Here is a 17,128-nt window from a genome sequence, read left to right on the forward strand (position 1 = left end):
ACCAACTTGGTCGAGATGAAGTTGGCCTTGGCTCCTCCATCAAAGAAGATAAGGGCTTTTTGATCTCGTACTTTGTCCCACTCTAACAAACTTGGACACCCCAAGTCAAGCTTCTTCCGCGACACAGCAGAGATTCACATTAAAACAATTCACAAGAGACGACACGGCCCGGCGTAGTTCCGTGCCCAGAGGTATTGGCCCCAAAGGCTGGTGCCCCTTTCGGTATTTCTTTTTATATTAATCTTGGTGCAAAGTACAAGGGAGTCTGCTGGGACTCACACTCAGACTTTGCGTCCAGATGCTTGAGTAATGAGGGCCCAATAGACTTATTTATTCTTACAAGGGATGCACAAAAGCAGAGCCCCAAAATCAGTTAAAAATAACTAAAACGCTAATTGTCCCAAAAGCTTCTTCAAATTAAACCATTATGCCCAAAAGCTGGCCAACGTAATTTGCGGAAATCCGTACGGAATGCCACGTCAGCAAACCATTGCAAATTGCAGAGGTCCGTACTGTCTGCCATTTAACCTGTCAGCGTGTTTTTTGAAGGGAATTGCGGTGCGTTTTCTGTGCCCCTACTGCCACGTCAACAGGGGTTGGTGTGCGTGTTCGAGGGCATTGCCATGTCACCAGTTTGTGACATAAAGAATTTTAATCGTTCTCGATTACGCCTGCAAAACACACAGAGGCCATAAACTGTCTTAGTAGACATTGACTGTTAGTACCGACGCACTAGACACAACATATCTAGCACTTGTATTAATCAATAGTCACATCACCAGACATCACAGGACATCACTTGACATCACAGGAGATCACATGACAAATCACATTCAAATTCATTCCAAATCTCAGACCATGATTAATAGGCAACGTATTTAGTAATCGCATCTAGATCCAGTCGACCTCACAGATGCCCGATTAACTAATCCTTATTGCAATCATGTCTATAGAGAATTATGAGACCGAAATGCTGCAGTCATTTTGTCTTTCAGTTCGTGCACTCAACAAGTCAAGTACAAATCAATCAATATCATTTTTGGGAATTCGAGTTCATCAAGTCATTCAACAGAATACTGTCAGCCTAGCAGTATCCCTGAAACCCAAAGGGACATCAGTGACTCTATATCAAAAATCGGGGTAATCTGTTGACAAAGGAGCGGAGCAACTCCCCTCTTGTGCAAGCCCGCTGCACTAGATTCATCCATGTTGAAATCGGGGTTCTATCGGAGTAGACTATGCTAAACCGAATGCTTCAAGGTAAAGTTCCAAAATCTGAGAAGTATCTGCTAGGTCCTCCTTCTCCATCCACTTCTCATCCAATGCAGGAAAAGAACCGCCTAATCACTTTACCTTTAATCTTTTTGTCTTTGTGTGCCAATATCTGTTCTGGAACGAGTATCTCCTCACTTTCCTTCACTTCGGGTTGCTCATCCGGCTCCCCATCATCGGGCACATCGCCTTTAAAAGGCTTCAATCGACTCACATGAACGTCGGCTTCAATCGACTCACATGAACATCATTGTGAATCTTCCAAGTATTGGGCAGCTTCAGTCTAAAGGAGACATCATTTATCTTTTCTTTTATCTGGAAAGGTCCATAGTATCTCATGCTAAGCTTTGGAAAAAAAGCCGCTCCTTTGTCTTTTTCTTTCTTAGGCGTGCCTTCTCAAAACGTAAGAGCATCCAATCGTTCTGCTTTAATTTCAAATCGCGATGATGTCGATCTCCTGCCTTATTATGTCTTTCTTGAGATTTCTCTAAAGCCTTCTGGACCTTGACAAAAGCGGTGTCCACGTCTCGCATGTATTGGTCGCCTTCAAAAATCTTATCCTGGGTCTAGGGAATGTTCTGATCTCCCAGTTGATTCTCTTTTTCCTTTCTTTCCTTGTGCCCTGGGACCTGCGGGTAGCGTCTTTCGCTTCTCTGTCCATTGGCACGTCAGAGTCAATCATCGAAACCCTAAGACGCACTGCGGGTAGCGTCTTTCGCTTCTCTGTCCATTGGCACGTCAGAGTCAATCATCGAAACCCTTAGACGCACTATCATTTGATTCCTCTTTCTCTGGAATCCTTTGATGAACTTGCATGTGGTTTCCTTAGTTCGTCAGAACCCTCTGATTCGCTAGAATCGTGTGATGAGCTATCATCTAGTTCCCTTGATTCATTCACTTCATTGGAAGACTCTTGCCTTTTTGATACTATCCTATCTGTTGCATAAATCAATGAGCCGGTATGCATTTCAAATCGTTGCTTAGTCATGTCCATGGAGTCAAACTTCTGGTTTAAAGCATAGTCTTGAATATCTTTAGCAAACCATAGCAAAACCGCTCAATCTGGTCTTTCAAAAGAATCTACGACAAGTATCCCAAAATCTTTGGCAGTAGTCATCCAATGTATCTTTGTCAGTCATTTTCAAGTGATGCCAAGGCATGATGACATCTCTTGCATATTCATCGTTCTTTTCAAGTAAGATGCTGCCTTTCGCTCCTTGGAATGTTCTGAGAACCACACTCCAGAGAAGGCGACGTCAAACTGTTGTTCAACTCAAGGGCTTGATGGGTGTCCTCGCTTGACTCCCTTCCTTGAACTCCTTGGTTTTCTTGTTGATTTGGTCATTGTCAAAAGAGGACGACCTCTCCTCCTTTAAACTGCTAGATAGCCTTCCATGCCTTCTAGACCTTGTTTAAAAAATCTTCTTCAAAAGAATCTTGTCTTAGGTGCTTAGAAATTGAAGAAGCTTCTTAGCACCCCGAACACTTCAAATGGTGTCTTTCCCGAGTGTCATCGTAGGCAAACTCCACCAAGAGCAAATACTTTTCCTATTTAGTCTTCTAAACAGAATTGTAAGACTTCAATAAATCCAGTACAACTGAATTTGCAATCTTAGATTGCCTATCTGTCTGCGGGTGGAAAGATGACGAGAACTGCAACCGTGTGCCAATGTTCTCCCAAATAGCCTTCCAAAACAAACTCATAAATCGGGGATCACTGTCAGAGACTATTGTCTCAGGCATGCCATGTAATCTGAATATATGGGCAATGAACAGTCTCGCTAACTGATCCGGCTTGACTGTTTTCTTCACTAGAATGAAATGAGCTTGCTTGCTAAATTTGTTAGTAACAGTCCAGATACCATCGTGCCCACTCTGTGTCTTTGGGAGATCAAAAATGAAATCCATTGCAATACTTTCCCAGGGGCGGGTGGGAATGGGTAAAGGCTGTAACAATCCCTGTGCTTTATGCATGTTAAACTTGGCTTTTTGGCATACCAAGCAACTGCGTACAAAATTGTCCACATCCTTCTTGAGTCTCGGCCAAAAGAAGTAACGCTCCACACTTTCAAGGTGGTGTCGATGCCGCGGTGACCCGTAAAAGGTGGACAATGGCATTCGGTTAGAACCTTTTCCCTCAATGGTTGTGTAACGCACAACATCGTTTTCTTCATCAAGTAGCCATATGGAATATCCCGCTACTACCTCCCCATTCTATATTCGAGTGAAATGATGAATTGCGGAAATAGCTAGGACTAACGGCTTTCGGGACAAAGCATCTGCCACCAAGTTCTTCTGTCCCTGTACATGGACAATATGGAAGTGAAACTGTGACAAGATGTTAGCCCACCACATTTGCTTTTCCAAAAGCTGCATCTGTGACAAGAAGTAGCGTAAACTTTGATGATCAGTGAAGACCGTGAAATCGGCTCTGAGTAGATAATGTCGCCATTGAGGAAGAGCATGGAGCTTTTATAGGCAATCACATGGCCTTCTTCCATTAAGACCGTTCCCAGACTACAACCACAAGCATCACAATATACTTTGAATGGCTTTTGCAAGTCCGACAAAGCCAACACTGGTCCAGTAGTCAATTTCTCTTTCAAAGTCTGAAAGGCAGTCACCTCTGTGGGTCCCCACGAGAAAAAGGACTCCTTTCTGTGTCAGGATGTGCAAAGGGGAAGATACCTCTGCAAACTTTTGAATGAACCACAACACAAGCCTGAGAATCTTCTAACTGCATGAACATTCTTCAAGTCAGGCCAATCACGGATAGTGTCATTTTTTTTGGCCAAACCTATCTGTACTCTTTCTTTTGAGACGATGTGTCGCAAGAAATATATGTCAAGCAAGAAAAACTCGCTCTTTTTCACATGTATAAGCAATTTATGCTTTCTCAGTGTCTGGAAAACCCACAAATGATCCGTATTCTCTGAAAATCCAAACAGTTGTCCTAAAGGCCTGTCTTGTAGACGTCTCCAAGAGCAATACAGATATGATGATAATCACTTCTTCATATCAATTCGGCAAGTAGAATTCTGAAGTCTGTCGAGTATATCATCGATCCTCGTAATGTGGAAATCTGTTTTGGTTCATTGTTTCTTTATCTTGGCCTCGGCTAACACTGTAAGGTGGCCGGTTCGGTGGTGTACTACCACGAATCAATCATGTGATCTTCACGACGCAAAGGACCTAGGTAACTCGCTTTATACGCCTTCAGAGAAACAGTTAGCCTCTATTGCAGAAAAATCTCGTCGTTTCTTTTCGAGGTCAAACATATTCGACCTTCAATCATCATTCAGTTCTTTCAAGAAAAATCGAGTAAAGAAATTGAATTTCATCAAATACTATCTCTCTTGCCCTGCATTTGTCAGAAGTTGCTTTCGTACCCCAATAGTCAACCACGGTGTTGTTCTTGTGGTATTAAGGGATTCCTAGTAGGACTTCACAACCTCCCAAGGGCATCACATAGAAGTCCTCGTGCCCTAAACACCCCTGACATTGCAAATGAAGTTTGCCAATGATCGGTGTAATGGCAACATCCCATCTGGGCGTTGCTTGTTCCGGGAGGAATTTGGACCACTCTCTAGAGTTGTGGACTACCCAGATTAGAGACGCTTTGTTTATACTCACTGGAGATTTGTAGACTGAGGGATATACTTGTGACAGATAACACACTTCTGAATTGGGGCTTCTATAGAGACAGATGGCATATTTCTTCACCTCCCAGGCAGACATGCATCTTAGTAAGTCATTGTCTATGACAGCTAGCGAAGTGAAGTACTTGGTGTATTGCATGTCCCATTTAGAGACAACGCTTGAGACGACTCAGTATCACATTTGGGCTCATCGGTCACTTTGGCCTTTTGCAGACGTAAATAGTGCACTGCATTTCCTCTCTCTCTCTCTCTCTCTCTCTCTCTCTCTCTCTCTCTCTCTCCCTCCCGCCCCCCCCCCCCCCCCCCCCCCCCCCCCCCCCCCCCCCCCCCCCCCGAGGCTAGACGATGGGTTCATCTCATGTCCCAAGTAAATGGACACCCACCTATCTCATGGCATAAGATGTGTTATTGGTCAGCTACGCACCTCATCTCACCAATTGGAGATAGAGACTGGGCGATACAGAGGTATACCCCGGAGGAGAGATTATTCCAGGTTTGCTAGAGAGAGCTAGAGACAGAGGAGCACAATGCACAACATACTATGAGATCCGCGGGTGTTTTCATTGCTTATTCAGAGAGGGCTTTGGCCCCTTATCCCGCATTATGGATTACTATGATCAAAGGTGCCTAGGTCTCTTCTTGCTGGAGGTCCGTAGACTCAGAGAGACTACCCTTAGTTGTAGAGTACCTACACATAGAGGATCCATACAGAGCCAGATTACTACTTTTTACAAAGGGGGATCCATACAGAGCCAGATGACTACTTTTTACAGAGGGAGTACTCGTGATGGACCACCATAGGTTATGAAACCGGCCTGTTCAATCCAAAAAGGACGGTAGACTTTACTTTAAACCTTGATTTAGCTTTCACCCATTATTAGTCGTCTATTTTACCTGTACTTTCAAGACACAACAAAGGGGAGAGGGATACATGCTGCTAGATTGCACCTGTATGAGTAGACGGACACCAGATTGGCCCCTAACTTAGGCGCCCCTTTCGGTATTTCTTTATTGTTCAAAAGAGGGAATAAACGTTGTGGTTCCCTACAAGCTGCCCCGCACAAACTCGGCTGAATTTCCACTGTTCCAGCCCGATTTCGGCAGCATAACTGTACTAGAACCCTTCACAGTCAGTATTCCCACGCATTGACTGACTTTCTCGACGCATACGGGCACTTTGCAAAACCTGGCGAGAATCTGCAGCATGCTGAATTCTCTGTTTTCAGCCCTGAAAATGCGCCAGATCACCTGTTCAGTGGTCCCCTTGCGTCCCCGAACCTCCTGGGGGTATTAGGGTCCGATTAGGGCCAAAACCCTAAACCTGCAAAAATACACAGCAGGCTGTAATTCACTGTTTCGGGCTCCGTTTCGCGTGCCGGTTGCATCCGTAGCAAGTCCTCGAGCTCCCGCACCTGTAGGGCTACTTGACCTTTGAATCGGACGAGATTTCTGGCGTGAAACCTCTCCGAATTCACCTGTACCTGCGGGGGGATTAGCCGCTAGCTATTCCAGTACCTGTGCAAGAGGCTCTTGCCTCGGCAATCGCACATGAACCCACACAACTGTACATTGGTCAAATGAAGAGCCCACTAGAGGGGCATAACATACTGCCAAAGGGGAGAGAGAGGGCAGTGCGTAGCGTGCAGGGCATCACTCCTGGCACCGCACTATACATAGGAGGGAAAGCAAGCACTCCATAGCTCTTAACCTGCAGCCTCTGTTGACTTGGCCACAGAGTGACAAAATGATCCCCATGTCAAACTGCACGTAATGACGCGAAGACATTTTCAGGTCCCAAAATAGCAGTTCCCTAAATTTTAGGAGATGCTGCCATTGTATCTTTCTAGGTCATCCGACCCTCTTTGTACACTGCGGCCACATCCAGAACTGAAATGTAGCCTCTGTAGCAAAGGATTCCACTTTGGCTAGTCAATGACCCCACTTGGCTAACCATAGTCCTTGTCCAACCTTAGTGCTCTCTTGCCCTCAGGCCTGGACTCCCTCTGGACAGTTCCACACTAGCTATGCAATGTAGGGCAGTTAGATTTCCCGAGGGGTGTTTCCAAAAAGTGAAAGTAAATAGATAATAAGAAAGAAATCAACAAAAAGGATAAATAAGAGTCACACGTTGGTGACATACCCCCCTCTTGAAATCTCAAACGTCCTCGTTTGCATCTATGTCGTACATGCTTACTGTCAACACTGATGTATTCAACACCTATCGACACATATACGACACATACATGCTCATTGTCAACCCTGGTGTATTCAACACCGCGTCGACTCATGTATTGCCTGCGTGTGAACCCTGTCCCAATGACATAGTGGTAGCTTCGCACTCTGCCATTGCTTTGAGTCACTAACTTTCCAATTACAAAATGGTAGCTGCACATTTTGCCACTCTCTTATAGTACACGTTGGATCCCGTAACACTTTCGAGCATACCCAAACCGACAGTTTAAGAATGCAGTTACACATGTACTCCTCAATAGAAGCAATCACTGCATCCTTGACAAACTGACAAGAAATACTCACTTCTATAGCACTAACCAACTTTTGGACATTCCATAAGAGCAATGGCCAAAGTGACAATCTGTACAGCTATAACATTCATGTAACAGGTATTTCATTTGAGCTCACTTTAAATACCATGTACATCATTTGTTTCAGAAGCCATTGCCACACTGACAATCCACTTAGCTTTCAAACTCAAGGGGTCAAGGTAGGTTGCAAACCGAAGGCTTCAAGGTAAAGTGATAACACAGTTGGTGACTCTGCAAGTTCACCTTCTTCCATCCACTTAGCATCCATTGGTGGATAGTTTCTGAACTTTACCAAGTAACGCCTAGCAACCTTGCCTTTCACTTTCCTTTCTTTGTGTGCCAAAATCTGTTCCGGGACCAAGATCTCGTCAAGTTCCTCGACTTCCGGCTGATCTTCAGCTGGCATATCTTCTGGCATATCACCCACATAGGGTCTGAGAAGACTCACATGAAACGCATTGTGAATCTTCCAACTGTCAGGCAATTGTTACCATATACATGTGGTAGTGATGTGTGTGAACACACTAGGACCGCCGGGGCATTTTTTTCCTCTTTAGGAGGTTTTTTCCCCCGTGCATTGTATATACGCCCATCACTCTAGGGCTATCTATCTTTCCATTGCACACTAAGTAACACACTCTCTATTGTGTGCCTTGAGCTTCCTTCGTCTTCTCCAAGCTGTGTGTGTTTCTCTGCAACCCTAATTCCAACAATTGGTATCAGAGCAGGTCACGTCCTCCCGGGCTTAGTCGCCAGTTGCTCCAGCACACGCCTGCTCACTTTCTCCGATTTCAGTGAGCTTTGGCGAGCGTTCGCAGGCCGACAAATATTTTGGGACAGCTCGAAGAGCTAGGTCTGCTCAGAATTTTCATTTGGGCTCATTTCGGCCTCCGTTTCCACTACGGGCAGTACTTCACAGGCTATTTCGTCATTTTGTGCAGATTTTCTGTCAGTGCCGTTTTCTGCATAACAGGTGCCTTATAGTCTTCTACGGTTTGTGCTATATAGCACAAGTTGTTCCCGCTCTATTTCTCCTATTTTCGGGCAGTTTTCACATCAGGTGCAGCATTTACCATGGCTGAAAACAACAACACAGATGTGTTCAAGATGTTTGCTGCTGAGGACAGGTTGGATGGGAACAACTACCCTATGTGGGCTTATATGATGCAACATGTTCTTGTGTCAAAAGGTGTCTGGAACATTGTGCAGGGCATTGATGTACGTCCTGGTTCTGAAGATGTAGGCGATGTTGAGGATGTTGCAGGTCTTGCTGCAAGGATTGCAGCTGTTAGAGTTGTTTTGCCTACGGCAGAACAAGCTCGTTGGGATGTTAAGGATGCGCAGGCTCATGCATTGATTGCGTTGTCTGTGAAGCGCACCATTATTCCTCACATCCGTTCAGCAAAATCTGCAAAACAGGCTTGGGATATTCTAGCAGGTCTTTATGCAAGCCTCAATGAGGCTAAAATTGCTTTGCTGCGTAAAGAGCTAGAGTCGAAGATTATGCATGAGGAAGATGATATGGACACTTTCCTTGCTAGTGTCAAGGATATTAATGAGCAACTCATTTCTGCAGGTGAAGTCATTTCGGACAGTTCCGTTGTGCAGACTGTTCTTGATGCCTTACCAGATTCCTACCAGACTTTTGCTAGTACTTGGAGACTGATGACCCAAGGAAATCCTGAAGTTGTCAAGTTTGATGCATTATGCACATTGCTGTTGCAAGAGTCACTTTCTAGAAAAAACAGGACTAGGCAGCGTGCAGTTGAACAAGCTTTTATTGCTTCTCAAAGAAAGGGTGGTAACAGTAATGCTGCCACTTCTTATGGTTCTGCTGCGAGTGGCAAAAATTCTGTTCCTAATGCTTCTGGTGGCAGCACTTCGTCTGGCAATTCTGGTGATAAGGGCAAAAAGAAGATGCGTTGCCATTATTGTAAAGCCAATGATCACTTGATCAAGTCGTGTGCTAAGTTGAAGGCCAAAGAGGCTAAGAAGAAAGAGGGTGGTTCCACTGCAAATGCTGGTTCCACTACAAATGTAGCCATTGTCGAGTCTTCTGTGAAAGGAGATTGTGATGCTGATGTTGATGCAGAATGGGCTTTTAGCGCAGAGTGCACTTACAATCCTGTTGTCCATGATGCATGCTTGTCAGTTGCTGCAGATTCACATGTGTGGTATTTCGACAGTGGTGCTACAAAGCACATTACCTCACATCGTGAATTGTGTACCTCTCTCGAGTCTGTCCCTCATGGGAATTCAGTCACTTGTGCCAACAACGCCTCTTATCCAGTTCAGGGAGTTGGAAAGATTGTGCTCACTGCTGCTAATGGCAGTTCCTTCACACTTGTTGATGCACTTTATGTACCTGGGATCAAGAAGAATCTCTTGTCTGTAGCCGCACTTGCTAGACTTGGACTTGTAGTCAAATTTGTGGATGACAGATGTACAGTTCATGATCTCAGTTTTGGTGATGAAATTGTTGCATCTGGGTTCTTGTGCCGTGGGCTGTATAAGCTCACTTTGTATGACAAGTGTGGACAAAATTTTGCAAATGCTGTTGCAGATTCAAGGGCTATTTCAGATGCAAAACTTTGGCATGCACGTTTTGGTCATCTGAATTTTGCCAGTTTGCTGCGTTTGCAGAAATCTGATATGGTTGCTTCTTTGCCGCCTCTTGAAGCACCTGTCAAACATGTTTGTGAAGGCTGTATTCTGGGTAAAATGCAGCGTTCTAAGTTTCCAAAGGATGGTTCAGTTAGGGCCACATGCAGGTTGCAGCTTGTGCATAGTGATGTTTGTGGGCCCATGCAAACTCCGTCCTTGGGCAATTACCTGTACTTCGTGACTTTGATTGATGATTACTCCAGGCATGCATGGGTATTTCCGCTTAAAGCGAAGTCCGAAGTTTTTATGTGCTTCAAACAATTTTTGGCTATGGCTGAAAATGTCTCAAAATGTACTATGGGCACTCTCCGTTCCGATCGAGGGGGGGGGTATATGTCTCATGAATTTAATGCATTTCTGGCTAGTCGTGGGATAAAACACCAATGTACAGTGCCTTATACACCTCAGCAAAATGGTGTTGCTGAGAGGAAAAACAGGTCACTAACGGAAATGGCACGATGTATGGTCAAAAGTCAAGCTTTGCCGCATTCTTTTTGGCTTGAGGCCATCATGTGTGCCACTTATGTACTTAACAGGTGTCCTACGAAAGCTTTGGAGTCTATTACTCCATATGAAGCATGGCATGATAGAAAACCTTCTATTGAGCACATGCGTGTTTTTGGCTGTTTGGCATATGCTTTGGTGTCATAAGTGCAGCGCAGAAAATTGGATGATAAGGCTTTCAAATGTATTTTTGTTGGTTATAGTGCTGAAAGCAAAGGTTACAGGTTGTATCATCCGCAAACAAAACGTATTCTGGTTTGACGGGATGTAGTGTTTGTGGAAGACTCTGTTCAGCCCTTGCTGTCGTGTACTAGAGACAGTAATGTAAGCTCACAGGACATTTATGACACTTTGTTGCCTCTTTTCAGTGGTGGAAATACGAATGTAAGTTCCAATGAGGCAAATATACAGCCTATGGGGGTTTCTGAAAATGTTTTAGAACAGCCTATTACTGATGGAGATGTACATGATGTACTTGATGAGGAAAGGGCTGAAAATGAGTAGGCTAGAGGTATGCCAAAATGGCTGGTGCACACTTTGCGTGACAGTAAATTGGATGCACCTTTATCTAGTCGTACTCGTTCAGGCTCTCGCCATGCATCTTATGCATCAGATTGTTATGCTTTGGCTGTGTCTAGTTTACATGATGTTGAGGAGCCTCTGTCTTTTGATGAAGCACAGAATTCAGAAAATTGGATTGCTGCCATGAAATCAGAATATGATGCACTTATAGAGAATGACACATGGACTTTATGTGATTTGCCTCCTGGCAAAAAGGCCATTGGTACGAAGTGGGTTTACAAGTTGAAACGCAAGCCGGATGGTGAGATCGATCGTCATAAGGCTCGACTTGTTGCAAAGGGTTATGCACAACAAAAAGGCATAGATTATGAAGAGACTTTTGCTCCCACTTGTCGTATGACTACTGTGCGTTTTCTATGTGCATTGGCAGCTCATTTTGGTTGGGATGTACATCAATCAGACATTGTTACTGCTTTCTTGAATGGTGACATATTTGAGGAAGTTTATGTAACGCAGCCTCGCGGTTTTGTCATAAAAGGACAAGAGGACAAAGTGTGCAAATGTAAGAAGGCTTTGTATGGGTTGAAGCAATCTCCTCGTGCTTGGTATGAGAAAGCTGACACTCATTTGGTTAAACGAGGCTTTCGTAACAGTCCAACAGAAAGCACATTGTATGTAAAGCGTGAGGATGATGTATTTCTCGTTGTGGTTCTTTATGTTGATGATTTGCTGATCACTGGACCAAATGAGAGACATATTGCTGAATTTAAGGCTGATTTGAATGCTACTTTCAAGATGAAAGATTTGGGGCTGTTGCATCATTACTTGGGTATACAGTTTAAGCAGTGTGATGGTGGTATTGCCTTGTGTCAGAAAAGTTACATAGAGACATTGCTATGTAAGTTTGGACTTGAGGATTGCAAACCTATTGCCACTCCCATGGAAACAGGTTTGAAGTTGAGTCTACATGATGCTGGCGATCCTGCTGATGTCACTCTTTACCAAACTGCTGTTGGCTGCCTCATTTATGTATGCAACACGAGGCCAGATATTCAGTTTGCAGTCTCGCAGGTCAGTAGATTTATGCATAGCCAAGGGTCTAAGCATTGGCAGGCTATCAAGAGGATTTTCCGCTACCTTAGTGACACTTTACATCTTGGCTTGTTTTATCCCAAGGGGGGATCATTGCCGCCAGACTTACATGCTTTTTCGGACTCAGATTGGGCTGGTTGTTTTGACACGCGAGTGTCCACAAGTGGTTTTTGTTTCATGCTTGGCAGTTCATGTATATCATGGTTGAGCAACAAGCAACCTACTGTGGCCACTTCGAGTTGTGAGGCTGAGTACAGGGCAGTCTTCACAGCTACGGTTGAGTGTGTATGGCTCAGACGCCTTATGGCTGACTTGGGTGTTGGACAGGACACTGCCAACACTATCTACACTGACAGTCAGAGCGCATTGGCAGTTGCGAGGAACCCAGTTTTTCATGCTCGCACAAAGCACATTGAGGTGCATTACCACTATGTCAGGGAGAGACTCTCAGTAGGAGAGATCAGCTTGGCTTATGTGCCAACACAGGACAACCTTGCAGATCTTTTCACAAAGGCATTGTCTCGTGAGAAGCTTGAAGCTTTCCGCAAAGCTTTGGGCTTACTCCCCTTTGTGGACTGATCCTGTCCTCAGGGCATGGCACTTCCCTTTGCTCATGTGCCAGCTCTCGTTCACCGCATCACTCCAGGGGGGATTTGTTACCATATACATGTGGTAGTGATGTGTGTGAACACACTAGGACCGCCGGGGCTTTTTTTCCCTCTTTAGGAGGTTTTTTCCCCCGTGCATTGTATATACGCCCATCACTCTAGGGCTATCTATCTTTCCATTGCACACTAAGTAACACACTCTCTATTGTGTGCCTTGAGCTTCCTTCGTCTTCTCCAACCTGTGTGTGTTTCTCTGCAACCCTAATTCCAACAGCAATTTCAGCAAGTAGCAGCATTTAGCTGGTGCCATTCTGTCATGACATCTGCTTCGAAATCATCAGATAACCATGCTGCTGCAAAAATCTGCTTGAAGTAAATCCATGTGGACGGAGCTTGCCCTTGAAGCAATAAAGTTGTCCACCATTGTCCCGCATTCCCTGTCAAGAAAGTGGCTGCCTTGCGGACCTTTGAAGCCTCTGTAAAGTTTCCCCCTGCATAGGCCTTGTCAAACTGCTGGAGGAATGAAAGAGCCTTCTTCCTGTCATCAAACCCTGTAAAGGTCGTGAATGTCACACCTTTGCCACCTTCTTTGTACGGAGTTGGCCTCTCTAGTGGCGTTAAATTGTCATATGGAAGTGACTGAAACATGGGAACACTATTAGGGTTCATCTGTGTTCATTGGCCGCTATTAACTTGACCTGGAAATGCCATATTTGGCTGCTGATTTGTAATTCCAGCCATACCAAAATTTGCCTGTGGCATCCCAAATTGGCCCTGAGTGCTCTGAAACCCTGGTTGCATACCCATGACACTGTACATGGGGTTAGGCATCATCGTTTGAGCACCCCCAAACACTGTTCCTGGCGTGTAAAATTGATTTCCAAGTGCATGACCAGCCATGCTCTGGAATACGGATCCACCTCCAAAATAGCCAGGGTGTACTGAAGGTGGTGGGAAGACCTGTTGCATAGCCTGTAGGTTGCTTCCGTGCCCATTAGAACCAGCTATAGGCTGCCGAAAGGTGGCGGGCTGAACTGGTACAGCTTGAAAGACTGGCATCTCAGCCACCTGTTCTTGCACCTTAGGCATAGGTTGTGGAGACTGCATGTTCTCCGTCAAGTGTACAAGTGTTTCCTTTGACTGTGCGGTATGAATCACCTGTGCTCGAGCCTTAACAGGCTTTTGAATATGATCCAGTGACCCAACTTGCTGAGACGGAACAGGAGGTTGGAGAAAGGCTAAAAACCTCGGGTTCTGCATTACTTGTGTGAACATAGCCACAGCAGTAGCCAACTGGGTCTTGAATATATCGTCATCTGTCTGTGGTGGTCTTGAGGACTCACCTACTTCATGTGTCTGTTGACCCTGTGAAGAGGAAACCTCTTCAGTCACATCATCTGGTCTGTCAGACATAATTGCAATTCCCTGTGTCTGGTCTATGATCCCCTGTGTCTTCAAGCCCAAAAATTGACCAAGGCTCACTTCTATGGGAAAAAGTGATCAAATCCCGTCGATGGAACCATAAAACCGGCTTGTTCAATCCAAAAAGGGCGGTAGACTTTACTTTAAACCTTGATTTAGCTTTTACCCATTATTAGTCGTCTATTTTACCTTTACTTTCAAGACACAACAAAGGGGAGAGGGATACAGGCTGCTAGATTGCACCTGTATGAGTAGACGGACACCAGATTGGCCCCTAACTTAGGCGCCCCTTTCGGTATTTCTTTATTGTTCAAAAGAGGGAATAAACGTTGTGGTTCCCTACAAGCTGCCCCGCACAAACTCGGCTGAATTTCCACTGTTCCAGCCCGATTTCGGCACCATAACTGTACTAGAACCCTTCACAGTCAGTATTTCCCACGCATTGACTGACTTTCTCGACGCATACGGGCACTTTGCAAAACCTGGCGAGAATCTGCAGCATGCTGAATTCTCTGTTTTCAGCCCTGAAAATGCGCCAGATCACCTGTTCAGTGGTCCCCTTGCGTCCCCGAACCTCCTGGGGGTATTAGGGTCCGATTAGGGCCAAAACCCTAAACCTGCAAAAATACACAGCAGGCTGTAATTCACTGTTTCGGGCTCCGTTTCGCGTGCCGGTTGCATCCGTAGCAAGTCCTCGAGCTCCCGCACCTGTAGGGCTACTTGCCCTTTGAATCGGACGAGATTTCTGGCGTGAAACCTCTCCGAATTCACCTGTACCTGCGGGGGGATTAGCCGCTAGCTATTCCAGTACCTGTGCAAGAGGCTCTTGCCTCGGCAATCGCGCATGAACCCACACAATTGTACATTGGTCAAATGAAGAGCCCACTAGAGGGGCATAACATACTGCCAAAGGGGAGAGAGAGGGCAGTGCGTAGCGTGCAGGGCATCACTCCTGGCACCGCACTGTATATAGGAGGGAAAGCAAGCACTCTATAGCTCTTAACCTGCAGCCTCTGTTGACTTGGCCACAGAGTAACAAAATGATCCCCATGTCAAACTGCACGTAGTGACGCGAAGACATTTTCAGGTCCCAAAATAGTAGTTCCCTAAATTTTAGGAGATGCTGCCATTGTATCTTTCTAGGTCATCCGACCCTCTTTGTACACTGCGGCCACATCCAGAACTGAAATGTAGCCTCTGTAGCAAAGGATTCCACTTTGGCTAGTCAATGACCCCACTTGGCTAACCATAGTCCTTGTCCAACCTTAGTGCTCTCTTGCCCTCAGGCTTGGACTCCCTCTGGACAGTTCCACACTAGCTATGCAATGTAGGGCAGTTAGATTTCCCGAGGGGTGTTTCCAAAAAGTGAAAGTAAATAGATAATAAGAAAGAAATCAACAAAAAGGATAAATAGTAGTCACACGCTGATGATAGGTTACCCAGCCACACCCTCATCGGGGCATTCTTCTTGATCGTGCCATCCAGCTTGGCAGCTCATGACGCTCGAGGATGTGAGGATCTTCACACTGTAGACGAGGTCTACATTGCAGGCTCCCCCCCCCCCCCCCCAGAGGACATTGAGGCCATATTGCAGAGACCCATGAGAGCTTATGGGATGATCACCATGTCTACTTCCCCCACTGTACACCTCATTAGCATTAGCCCTCATGTGATCGTCCTCCCCATATATCTTGAGCTGATGTATTATGTGATGAGGACGTTGACGATGATGAGGATGTAGGCTAGGCTTACATACCTACTTACTCTAGGTATGCCTATTTATTTTTATCTTTATGTTCGCTTGACACTGTATTAGAGTCACACATGGATGTGACCTTTTGGTCTCATAGGTCATTTTGGCCTTTTGAAGACGAATATAACATTTCATTTCAGTTCATTTCTACCTGCTGCATTCGTTACCTGTTTCGTGTAGTTGAATAGCCAATTGATACTATGGTGCTCACTGCTCATTATTTATGCTTGTGCAAGTGATAAACTTACTGAGCACTCATCTACTCCCTAGCCATGACATGCACGTGCCTTTCTCACTCATACAATCATAGGTTATGGACATTGTTTGCATGCATTTGCATGTTTTTCTTGAGTATATTCTTTAGTTACTAGAAGTAACAATTTGTAGTAGTTGATTTGTAAGTCCAAGGTTTGCTTTACTAGTTGTGGTTTTCTGTTTGACTCCATCAAGACAAGTCAGTTAATTGTTTTCTTTCAAGCCTACCAGGATATTTTCTATCCTTGAAATAATGGCCTTTACTGTGATCAATCTGAGCAGTCTTTCCTCATACAGTGATGATCATACATTCCTTTTTTATAGATTTTCATTTTTTCCTCTTTTTGCCCTTGTTTGGGCTGTGGATATTGTTTGTTGTTTTTCAGACCCTATTGGCGTTGCTATTTTCCGAACACACAAGCAGTGATTTATGTTGTAGATTCAAGTGATACCGAGCGGTTGTCAACTGCAAAAGAGGAGTTCCACGCAATTTTAGAGGTGAGGCCTTGATGCTAAAAAATGGCTTCTTAGTTGTGGCGTGGCAGTAATGTTAAGGAGTGAAAAGACTATTAGGGAAAGATTATAGCTCAGTTGGAAGTAAATGGTTATGAATTGGATTGTCTGATGCAACTGATTGTCTGAATTTCTGTCATCATCTGAAAAAAGCTTTCATAAAGTCTTCTGTTAAGCCAAAGGTTGGTAGTTGCTTATCTGTTGATTTATACTCAGTTTTAAGAAAAACTTCATTTTTAATGCTGTTTGAGCAGATTTTACTGGTTTAAGGAATCCGATTGTGGTTCAGGATTTTGTTTATGGTTTGAGGAAAACTTGTTT

At 44.8% G+C, this 17,128-nt stretch overlaps 1 protein-coding gene across 1 annotated transcript in view; it reads left to right on the forward strand.

The window, feature by feature from the left end:
* The window catches only part of ARF3 (ADP-ribosylation factor 3), a 131,295-nt gene that overhangs the window by 76,044 nt on the left and 38,123 nt on the right, over positions 1–17,128 (forward strand). The window contains exon 5 of the mRNA XM_086510175.1: positions 16,681–16,792. Coding sequence (XP_086366301.1) covers positions 16,681–16,792 — 112 coding nt within the window. The remainder of the gene's footprint in view (positions 1–16,680; positions 16,793–17,128) is intronic.

Source organism: Adiantum capillus-veneris, chromosome 4, assembly GCF_014529385.1.
Source record: "Adiantum capillus-veneris isolate H3 chromosome 4, ASM1452938v2, whole genome shotgun sequence".
Classification (NCBI taxonomy): Eukaryota; Viridiplantae; Streptophyta; class Polypodiopsida; order Polypodiales; family Pteridaceae; genus Adiantum; species Adiantum capillus-veneris.